We start from the raw sequence: 16,756 nt of genomic DNA on the forward strand, positions 1-16,756 counted from the left end.
AGATAGAGGAGAACGGTAAGTAATATTGAGGAAACGTAATACAGAATGTGTAACATCAGAATTCAAAACTGTCAGCCAATGATCGATATTCCTTTTCATAGTCTACTTCTTTGAAACCCAAACAGGTGCCGCCCCAGTTAAACAAAGGACCAAAAGAACGATGGTCTCGGGATAATACATACAAACGTATTGAGTTCAACTGTGTACATTGAGGTAACTCAGCGACAGCCTTGGTCAAGGACAATCCGACGTCGCCCAAACCATGCCTGACCATGACAACTAGTGAACGTAGTTTTTGCAGTCTTGACAAGATAATCTTAAAAATATTCTCGAAACGGTCAACCTATAGACAATACGTCAGACCAACCAATCATATAAAATACGCAATACACAAACACGCCACACCGACCAAAGGTCGGACAAAGCAAACGAAAGAACCTCAATGTCTGGCGAAGCAGCCGTCAGATCGTTAATATGGCGGAACAAATAGCCTCCTTGGCCTCGAAGATGGATGTCGGTGACAGAACGAATTTCGCTAAGATGAAGCCTTGATGTGAAGTCGTACCAGGTTATTGCAGTAGGACTAGGACCGACAATATGCAATGACTTGATACGACAACCAGGATGTTGCAGCAATTGCGTCGCGTGCACAACACCTCCCTCGAAACCAACCAAATCAGGTACGGTCGCACCCATTACAAGGTTTTCGAAATGATATACAGTAGCCACGAACGATAGCCACAATAACGTGTGGTGACGATTGACGAAGTCCCGAACATCGAAAACGGAGCGTGTGTCGTGAAAGGAGAACCTTTGAAGTTGCAGAAATATGAAAGTTGGGCAATTTAACAGATCTTGCAATATCTGATATGATCTACGGCTCCGCCTATTGTCCAGGGTCAGGTTTAGAGTATGAAGATTCGTTGCCGTCGAATGGATGTTGATCATGAATTTTGCCAAGGTGGAGAAGTCCACTGTCGCAAACTGAATAATCAATGCAGAAGAGGAGTGTAATCAATCCATACCTGGATTGACGGGCACTTGCAAATCGAAAGTGACAGATTTTAGAGCCGAAGAGAAGAGTTGACACTAAGAAATCGAATCAGAATATGTTCAGCATGGCAGAAGTATAAACATGCACCGTTAACCTAGTACACAATCTCTGACATGTTGGATTTGCTTGACAAGTCAGATAAAGTTTCGTGAGCTTTTGAAATGATGCAGGAATTTCCCCAGGAAACAAATCAGCTAAGGTGAGGTTGACGCTTGCAAACCGAAGGGCAGACAGGTTCCACTGAGCGTGAAAAACGGAGATATTGTGCAAAGAGCGTTTCAAAGTAAGAAGGTGGTTTGGTAGAACGATTTTCCGATACGTTAGACTGAGACGGTCGACACACGAAGCGGGGTGTTTCAGGCCGAAATTTTCTCCAATCCAAGTACTGGAAGCCAAAATGCTGATATCGGTTTCGTCAACGGACACATACAAAGAGTGTTGTAGGGATCGATAAAGGTATGTTGATAAAGATGCGAAACATCTAACAGTGGTCATACCGTCTATGAATGTCGCCACACGAAGCAAAACCGAAGAAGGTAGTTCTTGCAAAAGTGGGCGGCACGTACACGCTGCTGCCATGAAAAACAGATCTTGAGTGACAAAAGTCAAACGGAGAACGTGTATCTAACAACACGTGATTAAAAAATCATTACGCGCCACACATTATAGTAAAAATGACAATTATCCAAACGAGGTAAATTATGAACAAGTTTGAAGAAGAACAATGAGAAGGAAAGGTTCCAGTCGGACCTGTATATACAGCTTGAGAGGACTATTTCCTCAACTTTTTCTTAGGCGATGGTCTTTCTTCCACATTCAACGATTCCGACCCGCCGTCCTTCACAGACCTGAGTACTTCGCGATCACAAGCAGTGTCCAAATTGTCACTGTCAACGGTAGAGTCGGATCCCGGAGTATTGGAAGATGCAAGTGATGAGCTTGCGCCCATGGACTGTTCTACGTTGAAGTTGAGGGCGGCCAATGCGAGCGCGGCAGCCGTTTGACTCGTGTTTTGCCTAGGCAAGGATGTTCGGTGTAGTAACGGAACAGGCGGCGTGATCAGGACATCAGAGACCGCCACAACCCGGAGACTATTGAGTATGGCGTGATAAATCTAAACAAAGTCAAATGTTCGATCAAATCCGAGCAGCATAACGAAAAATACAGGCAGAACCTTCCGAACCATCCCATCTCCACTTTTCGAAATCATCACATACACTTGGATGCTCATATTTGCAACAACCAATGTTCCGGGGCGCAGAAGCTTGTGATTAAGCCACGGTGGTATCAAATCACCATTCACATCCCTCCAATCTGGTTGAATGAGCCTTGCTTTCTCGAACGCGAAAACAGGACCACCAAAGTCAGGCATCAATCGGTGATCATATTCGGCGCCAACAAAAATTTCTTCCGCTGGGGAACAACTAAGGTTAATTAACGAGTAGGGGGAGTAGGGATGAACGAACCAGTGGGCCATACTATATGTTTTTCCGCCGTAGGTAGAGGCGTCTCGGACGTATCCTGCAAGAGAGGCATATCATCGTTCGAAGCTGCAGCGAGTGATCGTTTTTTTAATGCCCGACGGGGCGGTGAGGTGGCAGAGATATTGTTGTCTTTGCCACTAGATTTGCCCTTCTTCAAAACCTAGGTAAAGATCCATGAGTATTAAACGAACACGGCGACAAACCACGTACAGTATAGAGAGCCGGTCCAGTAAGAATGATCGCGTCCAAATCGCCTCCAGTACGAATAGATTTAGCAATTTCCTTAGCATCCACAGACTTAGATAGCTGTCAGATATCTGCGAAAATACAAACAATAGTATACGTACAAGCCCGGAACGAATTTCACCCTTCTTGTCCTCATCGCGGACGCTATCCAATGTGCACAGTTGGTTATAAAATAGGTTTGTAATGGGAGGTGTTGCAAAACTAGGACAAGCTAAGACGATGGTGCATTTCGTTTTTGTGTAATCATCCAATACCGTAGGCTAATATACCAAGTGATATAAGACACAGTACACAACGCCACATAACACTCACATTAGAAGGATCTTTCCCAGCGTAGTGATTACCCTGTGCGCCGACAAACGTACCGTGAGCTTGTCCCACGATTTCACCAAAAACGTTGGCACTGAACAAGGCGGAGTCGCAGTCCCTGTAAGAGTAATTCATCGACCAACTTTCACCAAAGTTGTGAGGAAAGAAATCCTGGTTAATTTCAGCGTTCGCAAGTGCAATAGGGCCCATTTCCGTGAACGATTTTGCAAGGCGGTCATAGATGCCACCAGGATTCGCGCGCATCTTGAAGGTAGCCGAAGGAAGTGAGTTAGGGAGATAATTGAATTGAGACATTGTTACCGAAGAACGTATTCGAGGCAAACAATTTATACTCCTAACTGACTTCAAAGAATTCACCAGGCACCCAACTGTATTTTTTCCAGATATCCATGTAATCCCTGCCGAAACTGCGAGGCTAAAATTTCAGAAGGTAGTTTGTAAGAATCGCTGATCAGTGAAACCTTTCAGAAGGCACAGGTTCCATACAGCCGTTGTGTACGCCGATTGAACTCGCACTTGTCAAGGGCAGGCCGCCGAGAAGCATTGCAGCCGGGATTTTACTGTCTAAGTTTTACCTTGATCATAAAATCCAGACCCAGTTTGATAGACATGGAAAGCCACGGAGTGCTGATCAGTGAAACTATACATCACGATCTATCGGTAAGTCGAGGTACAGGCACCTGTATCCAAATAATCCGCCGATTGGACACGCACATTCCACAGTTTAGCGACAAGAGCCTCGAGACTGCCACTTCAACCCTTGGGACTACATCGGTACACTGCATAAACGCAGGCGTTGGACTTGGCAGACAGAGTCAAGCATACTGTGATGAGGTATGCTAGGTGGTCAAACGGAAAAGTAACAATGATTACATAAACAAGGTCCAAAGCGCCATTCATCTCAGGTTGCAGACACAAGTGGTAGTAAAGCAGAAAAAGCAAGTATTGTTAATAGCACTTTTTGAGCGGGGAGAACAGGTTGCTACTATATACAACAGCGTACTCATATGACTCGGCACACATCACGGGAAAGAGTAGTAGCTTTATACAAAATCACAAACGAGACGAAGGCAAATATTAACGTCAGAAAAAGAACGCGCGAAAGCACGCATTGAATCCCAATCAACGTGACCCCTGGTTTGGGAAATGGTAAGACACACAACTAAGATGGGGTTCCGTTCTTCTACATGGGTCATGTACGATTGTACCTTGTTTGAAGTTAGTTGGTAACAAAGGAGAAGAGCTCGACGACACACACCTCGATATTACCAGAAGCGATTCTTTCAAGAATGAGGATTTGTTCGTACAGTAGCTGTGCGGTAGCAGCGGTGAGCATATCGGGCGTGGTGGAAACCCTGATAGTTTCCATAATCTGTTTCAATCCCAACCACGCTACACATCTCGGATGAGGGCGACGACTACGTTCGTTTAGTGTACATTGGACGGTCCAAAGCGCTGATTCAATGCTAAATCGACAGAGTGAGGATCGGGTGATACAATGAAGTCAAAAGAAAGCTGACTTAAGGTTCCTATCGGAATCATTGAGCTTTTCGATACCTCTCTCAATGTTGAGCAGATCCTGAGTGAAGGCCAAAAAAGGTATAGGCGAAGGAATATCAATTTGGGATGTGTCCATAGTGTTGAATTTCCGAAGATAAGCAAGACCCCACGTATTCGCTTCGATATAATCAGGCTTTGGCGCTCCTTTTCCTAAATGATCGAAATTAATCTTGAAACAATGTTTATCGCCCACGCGACGTGGTCGCAAAAAGGTCAGAGCAGAATTTGCGTTACATGCCATAGCGGTTGGGGCTTGGTGAAGGATGGTAAAACCCCTCAAGGCATATTTGCGAACAGCAGCCATCTGGATTTCCGTTAGAGGAGAAACCAGATCAATCAGCAATGTCGTCTTTTCCTCCAAAGTAAGTTGAGGGAAGAGACAGTAAGCCGCCCTATGCGTGAGTATATTCATGACGCATGCTAATTCCCATCGCATGATCAGCAAGAGGAGAAACCTTAGAGCGATATAACTTAACTGGAATGAAAAGACAGAATAGTTTCCAGAGGGGAACCCCTCGTAGCAATGAGCTGGACCCGGTGTTTATCTCGTATAAAGTTCCACACCGATTCGATGTTGTTAAGCCTGTACTCTCGGATGTCATCATCCACTTCAGTAATGACATTGGCAGCAGTAGTGGCGGCTTTGAACGTTGCACGTTCATAGTCAGTATGAAAGAGTACGTCTTGTTTGTCGGTGGGCGCGAAGATAAAACCACGACTCTCGTACCATTGACCAACTATCTTAGCTTGTGATAACTGGCAATAAGTATCGAGATCGCCTCCATAGGCAACACGGGTGAAAAAACTGAGCGCGGTCGAGCCCGATACGATTAACCCAGTAGTAGCCTTATAGCGAACGAAAATCAATGTGTCTGCATGTAAAAAGAACAGGCGAAGTACCTGTAGATCTTGAAATCCAGCAAGATCGATTTGCTTGTCGAAAAAACCTGCGTAGGGCCTATTGAAAGCGAAAACGAGCTTTTTGTAATCATCAACGTAACGCTTGAATGCCCAACTGCCACACCCGAAAGTCTCCAATTCGACAGGGGACAGATTGCTAAGGATGTTGTGCAACAGATCCAATGGACTGCGCGCCTCAGTTAGATACATATTCAACTAAATGGTGAAAATGATACATACAGTTCTTTGCCCATAATGATTCCTGTAAGGAAGCTTCAAACCAAAAAAAAAAAGTGGCTTATATATCTGTAGCCAAAATCCGCTTGGCGTTGCATTTCACCCGAGGCAAAAACCCGTTCATATTCCGAGACAAAAAAAAAAAAAACAGCAAAGTAATCAAACAAGGGGTAACGGTGGAACTAAATAGTCATTGACGTATGGAACCATTTGCCAACGATCCAAGGAGTCTAAGGCAACGAACCACGGTTAATCCTGCCTTGCATTCACCGAGTTCAGTAAGTGCGTGATCCTTGAGTAATACCATGGATGATTCGGTACGCGTCCAATTATTTGGAGTATCGGCAACAACTGTGATGTAGGTTCAGGTGAAGTAAAAACATTGAAAAAAATGCGTTGACATATTCGGGAGGATTCAACTCCAATGCTTTAGCCCGTTCCCAACGTAACATTCGAGGTGCACCGACTGCTGGTCCATACGAGAGATCGCTGTAAGACGGTTCAGTTCAAAGCGCCCAGGTACACCAATGCAGAGAGACTCACTTGTCAAACGCGAGTAGTTCATCCAGAACCAATTTACCGAACGAACTGCCTTCATCGGCGACAGTCACTGTCTGCTCCAAATCAACGCAAGGAGAATGGGCATGACTCGATGAAGTCTCAGCTCCCAACCTGTCTTCTAAAAATATTTCGACCTTTTTCATCGTACGCTCTGGTTGTTTTCAGCGTGAATGCCATGAAAGTGGTGCAGATATACTCACTTTTTCGCGAGATAACACGGCGATGAAAATAAGTGGTGATTTTCGATTTCTGAGCGACCATTTTGGTCGTCTTCAGTGAACGGACCATCGGAGAAGATACTCGACCTGTGGCCACACAACGATTTAGCAGTTTGACAAGTTAAAACAACTACAAAGAGAATCATTATTGTGACGAAAGGAAACACAGACAAGTCACCGATCGGCGCCCACGCACTGGAGCGCAAAACAATGAAAAAGACCGTACAAGGTGTCTGGGATCGTGAGTGGAGCGCGCCGTCGGTGCCGTGTACCTTCTGTCGAAGTCTCAGTGTGTGATCGAGGTGCTCGCAGTCCGCCGTCAGAGAATCAGGTACAGGAGTGCGACAACCGAACCGCGGAGCATAGGATGTCAGTCATTGTGAACGGAACGCGACGTTGCAGATGAACTGAAATTTCGAACATCAGTTTCGGTTTTACAGTGAACGTGTAATGAAAAGAGAAAGTTTATTCAACACGGGCCGAGCTTTGATCTTTTAATAGCCGGTTCAACAAATTGATAGATAAGATAATATTAAGTCATTATAGAGGGGTACGAAGCGGCACTACGTAAGCAGACTCAGTCGGTCTGGAAAAAGATTGGTACAGACTTGGCTATATGTATTATAATAAATGCAACAAATTAATGCAACAAAAAGAGTTAAATTGTTTTGGATTTTTTGTGGGCGATGGTGTTATTATCATCGACCATGTCTTCATCAGAAGACGGAAAATCGAAAGCGTTAGCTTCATTCGTTGACTTGTTCATCGTCGAAGAACTTTTGGAAGAACTTCCGATAGCATCAAATGCTTTCAAAGCTGCACTAGTAGGGCGTGGACTGAAAGAACTCTCAGTGCCCATTAGGGCCGCCACGGGAGTAGCGACAGGGATATCGGATTTGGCGACGACTTTCAACGAATTAATGATAGCCTGATACACCTGTGGTATGTTGACTCAGTAGCCGAAAAACTGCCAGGATACAAATCTTACCTTGCGTTTCGGTAACTTGGGATTCTTGGCAATAAGCACATGAACCCGAATACTGATATTGGCGACGACGAGAGTGCCTGGACGCAACAGCGAAAAATTTTTCCAAGGGACGATAAGTGTACCGTCGACGTCTCTCCAATCGGGTTGAACAAGTTTCGCTTTTTTCAAGGCAAAGAGGGGTCCGCCAAAATCTGGCATCAATCTATGGTCGTACAGAGCTCCGCAGTAAATTTCTGAAGCTACGCAAACGATTAACGCCGAAGAAAAAAGATGCGGTAAAGAAGTAACCTAATGGCCATTTGTAAGGCTCAAGCAACCGAGAAGATTCGATATCGATCGGTGCGTCGTTATTGTGCTCGTTGTAACCGCGTTTTTTGTACATCTTTCTCCCGTGTTCAACTTCATTCAGTTTGCGTGAATCATTTTTGGGTTTAGTTGGAAGCTAAAACCAATTAACAACGATTAACAAAGAAAGGTGATGACTAACTTCGTAGATTAGGCCTCCTGACAAGGTGATTGCATCGAGATGGGGACTAGAATCAAGTCCTTTGGTGATTTCTTTGACTTCAACCGTCTGTGAGTGAGTTAGCAGCAGCCGAGGTCCAAGTGACAAAGACGAACATCCAAAGAACGCTTCTCTTCTTTAATGTCCGCATCTCGTATACCTGCAAAGGTGCAGAGTTGATTGTACCATAGATTTTTTAACGCGGGCGGAGCAAAAGACGGGCATCCCAGAACGATCGTTCTGCGTGCTTTGGAGTGGTCCGTGAGTTGGTTGGGCTGAATATCGAGTGAACATTGCAAAAGATAGTTGAAGAGTAAAACATACTCTGTTACTGTTAAATCCGGGAAAGTGATTGCCTTGAGCACCGATGAAAGTACCGTGAACTTCGCCGAGGATTTCTCCAAAAAGATTTGCGGAAAATTCAAGTGATTGTGCGTCATGATAGCTGTAATGACCTGACCAGGTATCGCCGAAGTTTCGTCGGAAGAAGTGTTCACCGTACTCGGCGTTAGCGATAGCAGAGGGACCCATAGTGGTAAAAGAGTCGACGAGCTCATCGTAGATACCCCCAGGCTCTAGACGATCATCGAACAAAGCGCATCGGTAACTGTTGGACTTATAGTTGAAAGCCATGCAGAAGGTAATTGAGCAATAACTGTAAAAAAAAGGGACTTTAAGCATAGTACCAATAGGAGCCATCGACTTACCCACCAGGGCCGGTTGAGACACAGTGCATAACACAAAGCTTAGCTACCCTAATTTCGGCGAGTATCTCCCACCAGCCAATATGGCCGCCGTTTGTCTCGTCGATCATCTAACACAATGAATTACGTTTGGCGAACAAGATCGATCGACAGTGAGAAGAAGAAAATATATCAGATGCGGTTACTGAGGAAGGACAGTGAGTGTCAGGCAAACGGAGAATCAGGAAATTCTACTCGCGACGAAAGGGAATAATTAAGAAGCGGGCAGCGGGTGCAACCACCAGACCGAGCTACAAACGATAGACAACCGTACGTCATGATCTTCACCTGCTACGAATTAATTAGCGAAAAGTGGAGGCGTTCTTCGTACAAAGAACAGACGTACCCTGTGTTGCACTCATGTTGACATTATTTTGAATCCGGGAAGACAACTCGCTTTTGCTTCTTTGGAGACGACCCAGCAGTTGGGCAATCATGACAGTCACCATTCGAAACCCGTCTTTTCGCGATACGTATCCCAGTCTACATTTTTGGATATGACATTTCCGTCAGTCCAATGATATAAACGAAAACTAAAAGAACAAACCTTAAGCCCAGGATCTTCTCCATCACAAATCTCCGCGAAATGCTTCAGCCCATTCTGAATTTCAGCTAGTCGACTAGCAGAAGTCAGATCTTCGTCGGGCACGGAGCATGGTTGCCATTTATAAGAAGCGACCTTGACTCTAGCTTCCGCCTGTTCTCCGACTGAACCATGGCTCATCGTGGTATGCACAGCTAGAATGTTGAGACGAGTATGTTCTTTCCGGCTATCTTCGGACTGGCGACATTGAATTTTCTTAAGCTGAAAAGGTCGAAGAATTAAAAGACCGTCGAGCGATTTCACGCGTGATGCCATAACATAGGGCGCCTCGGTCCCACGGCACGATTCGAAGTCAACCACCGCAGTCTCAAGAGTCTGTCCTTGTGCTTTATGCGCTGTCATGGCAAAGGCAGGAGCCAACGGAAGTTGTGTTCGTTGAAAATTACAGCGTTTCTTTGTATACTCATGAGTGAAAGACATACTAATTTTGTCTTCAATCACTGCAACGTGTTGATTGCTGCTCAAGAAAGGCAAAGATTCTCTCGCGTTCGTATCTTTGGCTTCCACCACGCAAGAAATCGCATGACGAAACCCCTGATCATCGACTCTATACCGTACACTTTTCAAAATCCCTTGACAACCGTTTACAACACCAGACTCGACGTCGAAGTTCTGTGTTATCATCACAGGCATACCAATAACAAGAGGGAGTCGACCGAGACGTTGGTTTGTTTTGCCAGAATCTAAGCCATTCAGATAACCCTGTAAGACATGATTTTCCACTGGGTGACCCAGGTGAGTATCGACGGAGTAGTACCAATGCAGCTTTTGACCAGTCCGTCGTGCATAGGCCTCAGTTGCGCGTTCATTGAGCAAATCTTTTATGCGATTGTTAGAGACGATTGTAGGTGTGTGTTCCCATTTTTTGGAATTCCAGTCAGGCGCTACGACTGACAAAAGGCGATTATTCAAGACGGCATAGTCATCCACAGTACACGAGCCAGTCCGTAGGCGCTGCAAAAGGCCTACGAATAAGCTATTTGCATCCCCCCCTTGACGCATTACAACTGTTAGTATCACAACAGTGGTGACAGCAAACCATAACAGCTTTCCAAACACAGCTTCCTGCCCACTTACAGTGCCTACTCTCGATGTATCAACAAAAGAAAATAAACGAGGGTCGCGTACTGGCCCTAATTGGGCGAAGTCGCCTGCGAAGATCACATTGATCCCACCGAAAGGCAAATCATTTTGCTTTGCTTTACTCAGCGCACGACTAATTTTCAGCATAAAACGGCACCCCAGCATAGACACTTCATCCACAAACAAATAGTCAACACCTTGCCACATCGCTATGAGGTCCTTGTGTGATTTGCTATTTCTTTTCATGTTAGAGTTTGAAACCAAAGACAATGCGGCATGAAGGGTCATTCCGGCGATATTTTTAGCAGCCACACCTGTGTAAGACGCAAGTCTAAATCGTCTTGTTTGTTGCTGCTGATCAAAGAAATTCTTTAGGGCTGAGATTACGTGGGATTTGCCTGTTCCACCTGGCCCACCGAGATACATACGGAGAGGTGCCGGTTTTTTCTCTTGTGAATGCGATGCGACGATCCTGAATGCCCTCTCTTGCTCTGTATTCATTCGGGGGGTATATTGTAATACGAATTCGTCAACGTCTACTTTATCCGCCTCATACTGTTTATACAATCCGCCTTGAATAACTGCATCTTCATTAACTGAAGTTACACCCTCGATACGGCGTATAGACCCGTCGTAGGTTGTACCCTCGGCTAATGCTGGAACCGAAAGATCTGCAGTGGCTTTGCGTTTCCAATCCTGCTTCCGTTGGTCGTACGCGTCCTTCCACGCTTGTTCGTGAGCAGGATTCTCATCTGTAATTTTTACTACTAGACTGACGTTCTCGTGTTCAGCCGACGGAGATATAGCAAGCACATCACGGCAAAACGCACCGGACGCGTCCATATGATTAACGCAATCTAAAGCTTCACCATTAGCATTTGCAGCGGCATCTGAATGTGTCATCTCTATGGAGAGCAAATGGTTTATGATATCCGTCTCTTGGTCAATATCAGCTAGGAAGTCATCTTCGTGTTCCTCACGCGGATTCTGTGCTTCGTTTTCCGCAAAAGACGAACGCAGCCGGCGAGCGTTAGCTCTGTTCGCAAAGTGGTCGTCACGGCTATCCCTACACTCATGCAGTATTTGCATGTTATCCATTATAGCTTTTGTTCTGATTGAACACGATTCAATGAAAACGTCGAATGCATCTTCCCAACTTTCATGATTTTCACGAAGATCTATCCCGTTTCGCCATGGTTTGAAAAACATCAACATCAAACGACAGTATCGAGGTCGTACGTTTTCGCGATCTCTTCGGGGAATAGTGGGACCAATTGGAACAGGGACTTTCCGAGTTTTGCTGTCTTCCACTACATATAAATGGCTCTCATACTCAGGATGTTGTGCGACGAATCGGAACTTGGGACGCATACGAGCATCGCTGTCCAAAATTTCATCTAATGAATTAGAAGTTTCATCATTTGTGGTATCATGGTCTGCATATTCTGTGTTTTCCTCACATTCCTCAATGTTCACGAGGTCTTGAAGCTCAGACGTTGAATCGGCACGAAATTTTTTCACTGGTATGCGGATCTTTTTGCATCGCGCCACTGCTTCCCACAAACAAAGGCCTTCGACCTCGGGAGGTCTAAACCGATAATCGTCAAGAGGGGTCGCTTTCGCAACAAGACCGCCATCGTTATCCACCGTCAATGTGACTTCATCATCTTCGTCGTCGGATTGTTCTTCAATCTCACAGTCGGCGACATCTCTTTCGATAGGAGCGTCAACAGTTGTCGATATTGTTGTCCTTTCACTCTCATCGTCTAATATCGATCCAAGGAGTTCTTGGGGTTTTTTAGGTACAACGCATTCAGGCGAAGGCACCTGGGAATCGAGAAAGCGTTCGATGGAAATCCAATAGAAATTACGGTATGAGTGAGAAGTAAAGTGATCCTCGAGTCCGAGCAAGTGAGTGCACACTTGTTGCGCAGACAACTCCTGCTGACTGATCATCATATAGGCACATTTTTGCAGTAATTTTTTAGCACGAACGGTTAACGGATCGTCATCAACATCCTGCTCATGTAAACGCCTCACAGCTCTCTCGAGTGCGGCAAATGCAACGTGTGCTTTCAATTGCGACTTTGTAATGTAATTTGTGATATAATACAAGACAGCTTTAGCGGATGCACCAGACCCGATGAATTTAATATCCATATTGCAGCGAATAGCGCGAATAATAAACTCATTAAAGTTGTTCACTAATCCGTCCAGACACCGCAATGTCAGTTCACCAGTTGCAGGATCGAAATGAGTAATAGGTTCAGTATTCGAAGCATCCAATCCAAATCGACATTGTTTTGGATGAGTATTGCCTTTACAGTACTTATAACAAGTCCCGCTGTGCGTATGTACTTGACATTTCATGACTAGATTGTGGACATCCTTCTGTTTAGCGGTCTCACTTGTCATTATAGAACGATCAAAACCTTCCATCGTCGTACCTCTGACAGAACAGGGATGTTTATCATCAGACGGCACATGGACTGGCTCGTTAGGGAGCGGAGGAACACTGTTAGAGATAGATTCATCAAGGAATTGGATTAACCTTGCACAAAAGTCAGACTCTGGGTCCTCTATAGCACGCTGCTTTATTTCATTGGGATTTAAACCACCCTCAAGCCATATCATCATATGGCAATGCAGACTGCCTCTGCCTTGGGCCTCAATACACCCATAATGGGCCTTAACAACACCTAATATACCACCCGTCAGATTTTCTTGGCTGGGGTCATAACCCAGTAATGCAGACAAGAAAGATCGAAGATAAATATTGAAAAATTTCGCAGCAACAACAGGATTCTTTGCAATAAGAGTCGCTTGATCCCAGTAGCGAGGAACTTCGGAGTCTAGCATGTTGTCTATATCAATTTCGTTTCCCGCCAAAAGTTTAACCACTGGATTATATACATCAGCGGGATTTATAGTCACATAAAAACTGGGCAAGCCTTGGTCAGTCATTAATGCTCGAATTTGATTTCTCATATTTACTAGTGAGGACGACGAACCAGGTACATTGGAAGTAACCAAGTTGACCTGCTCCATCAGTTTAGACACTAACTGCTCCTCAGAATTCCTGAACGACACCGGTTCACCCAAAGCAAGACGGCGTGCAACGGCAGATACAGCGGTAGCCGAAACAGTAGCCAACTGTTTAGCAAGGAAAGGAAAATTTGATCTTTTTGTCTTTAAAGCAGTCGACAATAGCATTTCGCGCCGCTGCAAAATATTGAATACCGTGAATGGGAAAGAGTAATGCTCTTGAAAGCGGCGATCTCTACACGACAACAAATGCTTGACGTGCCTTTTCATTGACAACGGGCACGCCCGATGATGGTCTTCAAACCCTCCGATACCAAAAGGAAACAAAGTAGGGTATATCATCGGGAACATTGATGGATTGAAAAATTCGTTAACAGGATTCACTTCATGCGGGATTTCAGCATAAGAACCGCCTTTTTTAATGTGACGCATAGCGGCCGCGCGAAGTTCATTGACAGTAGCATTTCCGTCGACATCTGCAATCACGACGCTTTCAAACGATGGACCGGTTCCCTGTAACTCATCAGGATTTATCGAAGTTCGATCGTAACCGGAAGTTAGAGCTTCGTTCGTATCGTCGGGTACGACATGCTCAACATGAACAGGTAGCGAAAATTCATCTGGGAGTGAATGTAACAGGTCATCATTTATTTCGATGTCCTTGTACCATTTGTTGTGCATTTTTAGCCACATCAAAGCCGCCCGTACTTTGGCAGGCCGAACGGTCAACGGTCGTGCTTGTTTTCTAAGCCATTCATCACTGGGGCGCGAAGAACCAACAAAGATTACACAAATGGGCTGAGATAGTTCCTCTAACGAGGGCGGAAGCGTTTTGATTACTGAAGATACCTTCTGAGGAAATATTATGATATTCCCTTTCAAACCTCGTTGATTGGTCGGAGTGACAAACCCATTTTCTTCTTTGAGTTGGATGATCCAGCTCTTAGCACGACACCGCGATATCATAGCCTCTTCAACGACAGTTAGTTCTTTTAGTTCCGGTGGAACTTCGCCGACAAAGAGGTGGTTGGCTAACGAAAGGGCTGGTGTCTTATTATTTTTCAACGCTGAATGACACGACCGACACAGAAGCAGCATCTTTCTACCGTCTTCCAAGATTTTGATGCCATTGTTATCCAGAATCGCCTCCGGGTGTTCAGCCAGAGGGGTAGGTAACTCAGGAGGAATACACTGCTCGTCCAACCAATTTGAATCCACAACCACAGATGGGAATTTAGAAGATGATCTCACATTGGGTGCATTCAGCAATGTCATATCGATTGACCCATGATCAACTTCGCAAACGTGTGTTTTGAGATCTTCAACAGAGCAAGATGCGCATGTAAACATTTTCAAGTTTTCAGTGGATGTAAGTTGAATGAAGTTTCGAACGCATTGCTCTTTGACAGTCATAGGCACTAATGCCGGCCACAAATTTTTAATTTGTTCTAATTTTGTTCTAGCAATATCACGTTTGGAATCGGAGACAGACGCGATTTGGTCGACATATAATCTCAAGCGCCGCTGCAATTCCTTCTTGTTGTCAGTCTTGCCGCGTTTAACTTCTAATATATCCAAAATAGTTCTTAATGAAGTAAGATTCATATTTTTCCTTAGGAGGTCCAGTAGTAAAATCTTGAACTCGTCAGCTTGATTATTGGTGGTGTGTGTACCACTAGGGAAAAATGATTCAACAACTGAACGACATCCAACCAGATCATGCTTGCCATAACAAGTGCCCGTCACTAAATGACGGCCTAACAGATCACGGACGCGAGTAACCGTAGCAGTGGCAATTGAAACTTCGACACCATGCTGCCGACAATATAGCAGAAGAACAGATATTGGGAATTTATCGAGGCCTGTGAGTATATCAGTCGCGCGGGACGGTAACACTTTACTCTCATCAACGTTCATAATCTGCACACGAGACAAATATCTCTGTAAACTGCGTAACATTTGACGACGGGTGTCGCGGGTCTGATAATTATCTTTAATGCATACAGATTCCAGCATAATTTTAAGCTTGTCCACCGGAAGATCTGAAGCTTTAGAAGAACGAACGAGATCGGCAATTGACCTATAATAATCGGATTTGGAAGTAAAATCAGCGGCAAAGGCCCGACAAGCATGAGGATTATTATCATTGTAAGCAAAGCAGTGACCTGTGAGAATGTGATGCAGAACCGCCAGTCGACAGGCGCGGATATCAACGATCCCTTGTAAATTGATACCATGTAATGCAGCATACCTTGTTAAACAAGAAATGTCTTGTACAAAAGCAGAACACCGGATACCAGTAATTGAATTACAGAGTAACGAGGCGCGGAGCAACTGCATGGACGACAAGCTGACAGTGAGCTCATCAGGCAACGACGACGACGAAGCTACAGTTGCACAGGAACCAGTCAATGACTCCGCGGAAGAAATACCATCATGTTTGCAGAACGTGCTCGCACAGGGCTGATCAGTCAACGTAGACGACGAGGCAGTGGGTGTAAAAGACCCAGATATATTATCAGAAGGACGGTGTGCCAACTGGGGTGCAGCTATTATGAGACCATCGGTCAATGCAGCTTGAGTCGTAACATGTGTAGACAAGGTCGAACCTGACAGCTAATGAAAAACAGGACAGGACAAACCCACAGTTACTTACCGAATGGGCCTCCAGAGGGAACAGAAGGTGACGAAACCGAGCCTATCAACTAATTAAAACCATGACGAATAAGAGTCCACAGCAACATACCCAACGAAGCCCGAGACGGAAAAAGGGGTAACGGTATGCAAAGGGCGGATTGAATACGGGGTATGGCCAAAACAAAGTTTGTGCAACTAAGTCTTTCGCAAGACTGCCAAATTTGTAGACCCAGGACAGTATTGAACCCTTGCAATTCATCGAATACGATAAAGTCGGCGAGTATCGTGTATGCTGTGTACGGCGTCCTAAATGTAACCAATGATTGAAAGGTGCTGTTATTGCAAGGGGTTCCACAGTCAGCAGTGAGAAAAGAGCGAGATATTGCAGAGTAAAATATGCTCGGGTCGAAAGCAGCGGAAGCGTTGTGCCCACAGATAATTAACGACATGTAGGTGAATTGTTAAGGAATGTTGAAAAACCCGTCGGCGTCACGGGAGGCACAATCTTGACGCGGGATGTCGCATGAGAAACGTGATTCTGACAGATAAAACGTGGTTTTT

General features: G+C 45.0%; 11 protein-coding genes across 11 annotated transcripts; all 11 read right to left on the reverse strand.

The window, feature by feature from the left end:
* Positions 1–55: 55 nt before the first annotated feature.
* C8R40DRAFT_1173588 (uncharacterized protein) lies at positions 56–3,408 on the reverse strand (the record flags this gene model as incomplete). Its single annotated transcript, XM_046232045.1, has 10 exons — positions 56–343; positions 397–974; positions 1,026–1,089; positions 1,142–1,454; positions 1,903–2,168; positions 2,229–2,467; positions 2,521–2,698; positions 2,749–2,835; positions 2,886–3,044; positions 3,097–3,408. 10 exons carry the CDS (start codon positions 3,406–3,408, stop codon positions 56–58), a joined length of 2,484 nt encoding a protein of 827 aa, XP_046083594.1.
* Positions 3,409–4,768: 1,360 nt separating this feature from the next.
* Positions 4,769–5,571, reverse strand: C8R40DRAFT_1020350 (uncharacterized protein; the record flags this gene model as incomplete). The annotated part of the gene is made up of 2 exons (XM_046222992.1): positions 4,769–5,094; positions 5,151–5,571. Coding segments are annotated over 2 exons (747 nt in total), but the record flags the coding sequence as incomplete, so codon positions are not given.
* Positions 5,572–9,550: 3,979 nt separating this feature from the next.
* C8R40DRAFT_1013915 (uncharacterized protein) lies at positions 9,551–9,772 on the reverse strand (the record flags this gene model as incomplete). The annotated part of the gene is made up of 1 exon (XM_046222903.1): positions 9,551–9,772. A coding segment is annotated over one exon (222 nt), but the record flags the coding sequence as incomplete, so codon positions are not given.
* A 75-nt stretch (positions 9,773–9,847) lies between these two features.
* On the reverse strand, positions 9,848–10,102 carry C8R40DRAFT_1012916 (uncharacterized protein; the record flags this gene model as incomplete). Its single annotated transcript, XM_046222886.1, has 1 exon — positions 9,848–10,102. A coding segment is annotated over one exon (255 nt), but the record flags the coding sequence as incomplete, so codon positions are not given.
* Positions 10,103–10,171: 69 nt separating this feature from the next.
* On the reverse strand, positions 10,172–10,678 carry C8R40DRAFT_1018501 (uncharacterized protein; the record flags this gene model as incomplete). Its single annotated transcript, XM_046222966.1, has 2 exons — positions 10,172–10,314; positions 10,366–10,678. Coding segments are annotated over 2 exons (456 nt in total), but the record flags the coding sequence as incomplete, so codon positions are not given.
* A 75-nt stretch (positions 10,679–10,753) lies between these two features.
* C8R40DRAFT_1019898 (uncharacterized protein) lies at positions 10,754–11,014 on the reverse strand (the record flags this gene model as incomplete). Its single annotated transcript, XM_046222985.1, has 1 exon — positions 10,754–11,014. A coding segment is annotated over one exon (261 nt), but the record flags the coding sequence as incomplete, so codon positions are not given.
* Positions 11,015–11,563: 549 nt separating this feature from the next.
* Positions 11,564–11,884, reverse strand: C8R40DRAFT_1052212 (uncharacterized protein; the record flags this gene model as incomplete). Its single annotated transcript, XM_046224748.1, has 1 exon — positions 11,564–11,884. A coding segment is annotated over one exon (321 nt), but the record flags the coding sequence as incomplete, so codon positions are not given.
* Positions 11,885–12,322: 438 nt separating this feature from the next.
* Positions 12,323–13,372, reverse strand: C8R40DRAFT_1052459 (uncharacterized protein; the record flags this gene model as incomplete). Its single annotated transcript, XM_046224759.1, has 1 exon — positions 12,323–13,372. A coding segment is annotated over one exon (1,050 nt), but the record flags the coding sequence as incomplete, so codon positions are not given.
* Positions 13,373–13,408: 36 nt separating this feature from the next.
* On the reverse strand, positions 13,409–13,741 carry C8R40DRAFT_1025485 (uncharacterized protein; the record flags this gene model as incomplete). Its single annotated transcript, XM_046223072.1, has 1 exon — positions 13,409–13,741. A coding segment is annotated over one exon (333 nt), but the record flags the coding sequence as incomplete, so codon positions are not given.
* Positions 13,742–13,804: 63 nt separating this feature from the next.
* Positions 13,805–14,524, reverse strand: C8R40DRAFT_1012625 (uncharacterized protein; the record flags this gene model as incomplete). The annotated part of the gene is made up of 1 exon (XM_046222879.1): positions 13,805–14,524. A coding segment is annotated over one exon (720 nt), but the record flags the coding sequence as incomplete, so codon positions are not given.
* A 791-nt stretch (positions 14,525–15,315) lies between these two features.
* On the reverse strand, positions 15,316–16,715 carry C8R40DRAFT_488566 (uncharacterized protein). Its single transcript, XM_046235222.1, has 4 exons — positions 16,305–16,715; positions 16,215–16,256; positions 15,810–16,167; positions 15,316–15,723 (listed from the first exon to the last, which is right to left on the reverse strand). The coding sequence occupies exons 1-4, from the start codon at positions 16,642–16,644 to the stop codon at positions 15,702–15,704; spliced, it is 762 nt and encodes a 253-aa protein (XP_046083604.1). The 5' UTR covers positions 16,645–16,715; the 3' UTR covers positions 15,316–15,701.
* Positions 16,716–16,756: the final 41 nt, after the last annotated feature.

Source organism: Lentinula edodes, assembly GCF_021015755.1.
Source record: "Lentinula edodes strain Le(Bin) 0899 ss11 chromosome Unknown C8R40scaffold_31, whole genome shotgun sequence".
NCBI classification, from domain to species: domain Eukaryota; kingdom Fungi; phylum Basidiomycota; class Agaricomycetes; order Agaricales; family Omphalotaceae; genus Lentinula; species Lentinula edodes.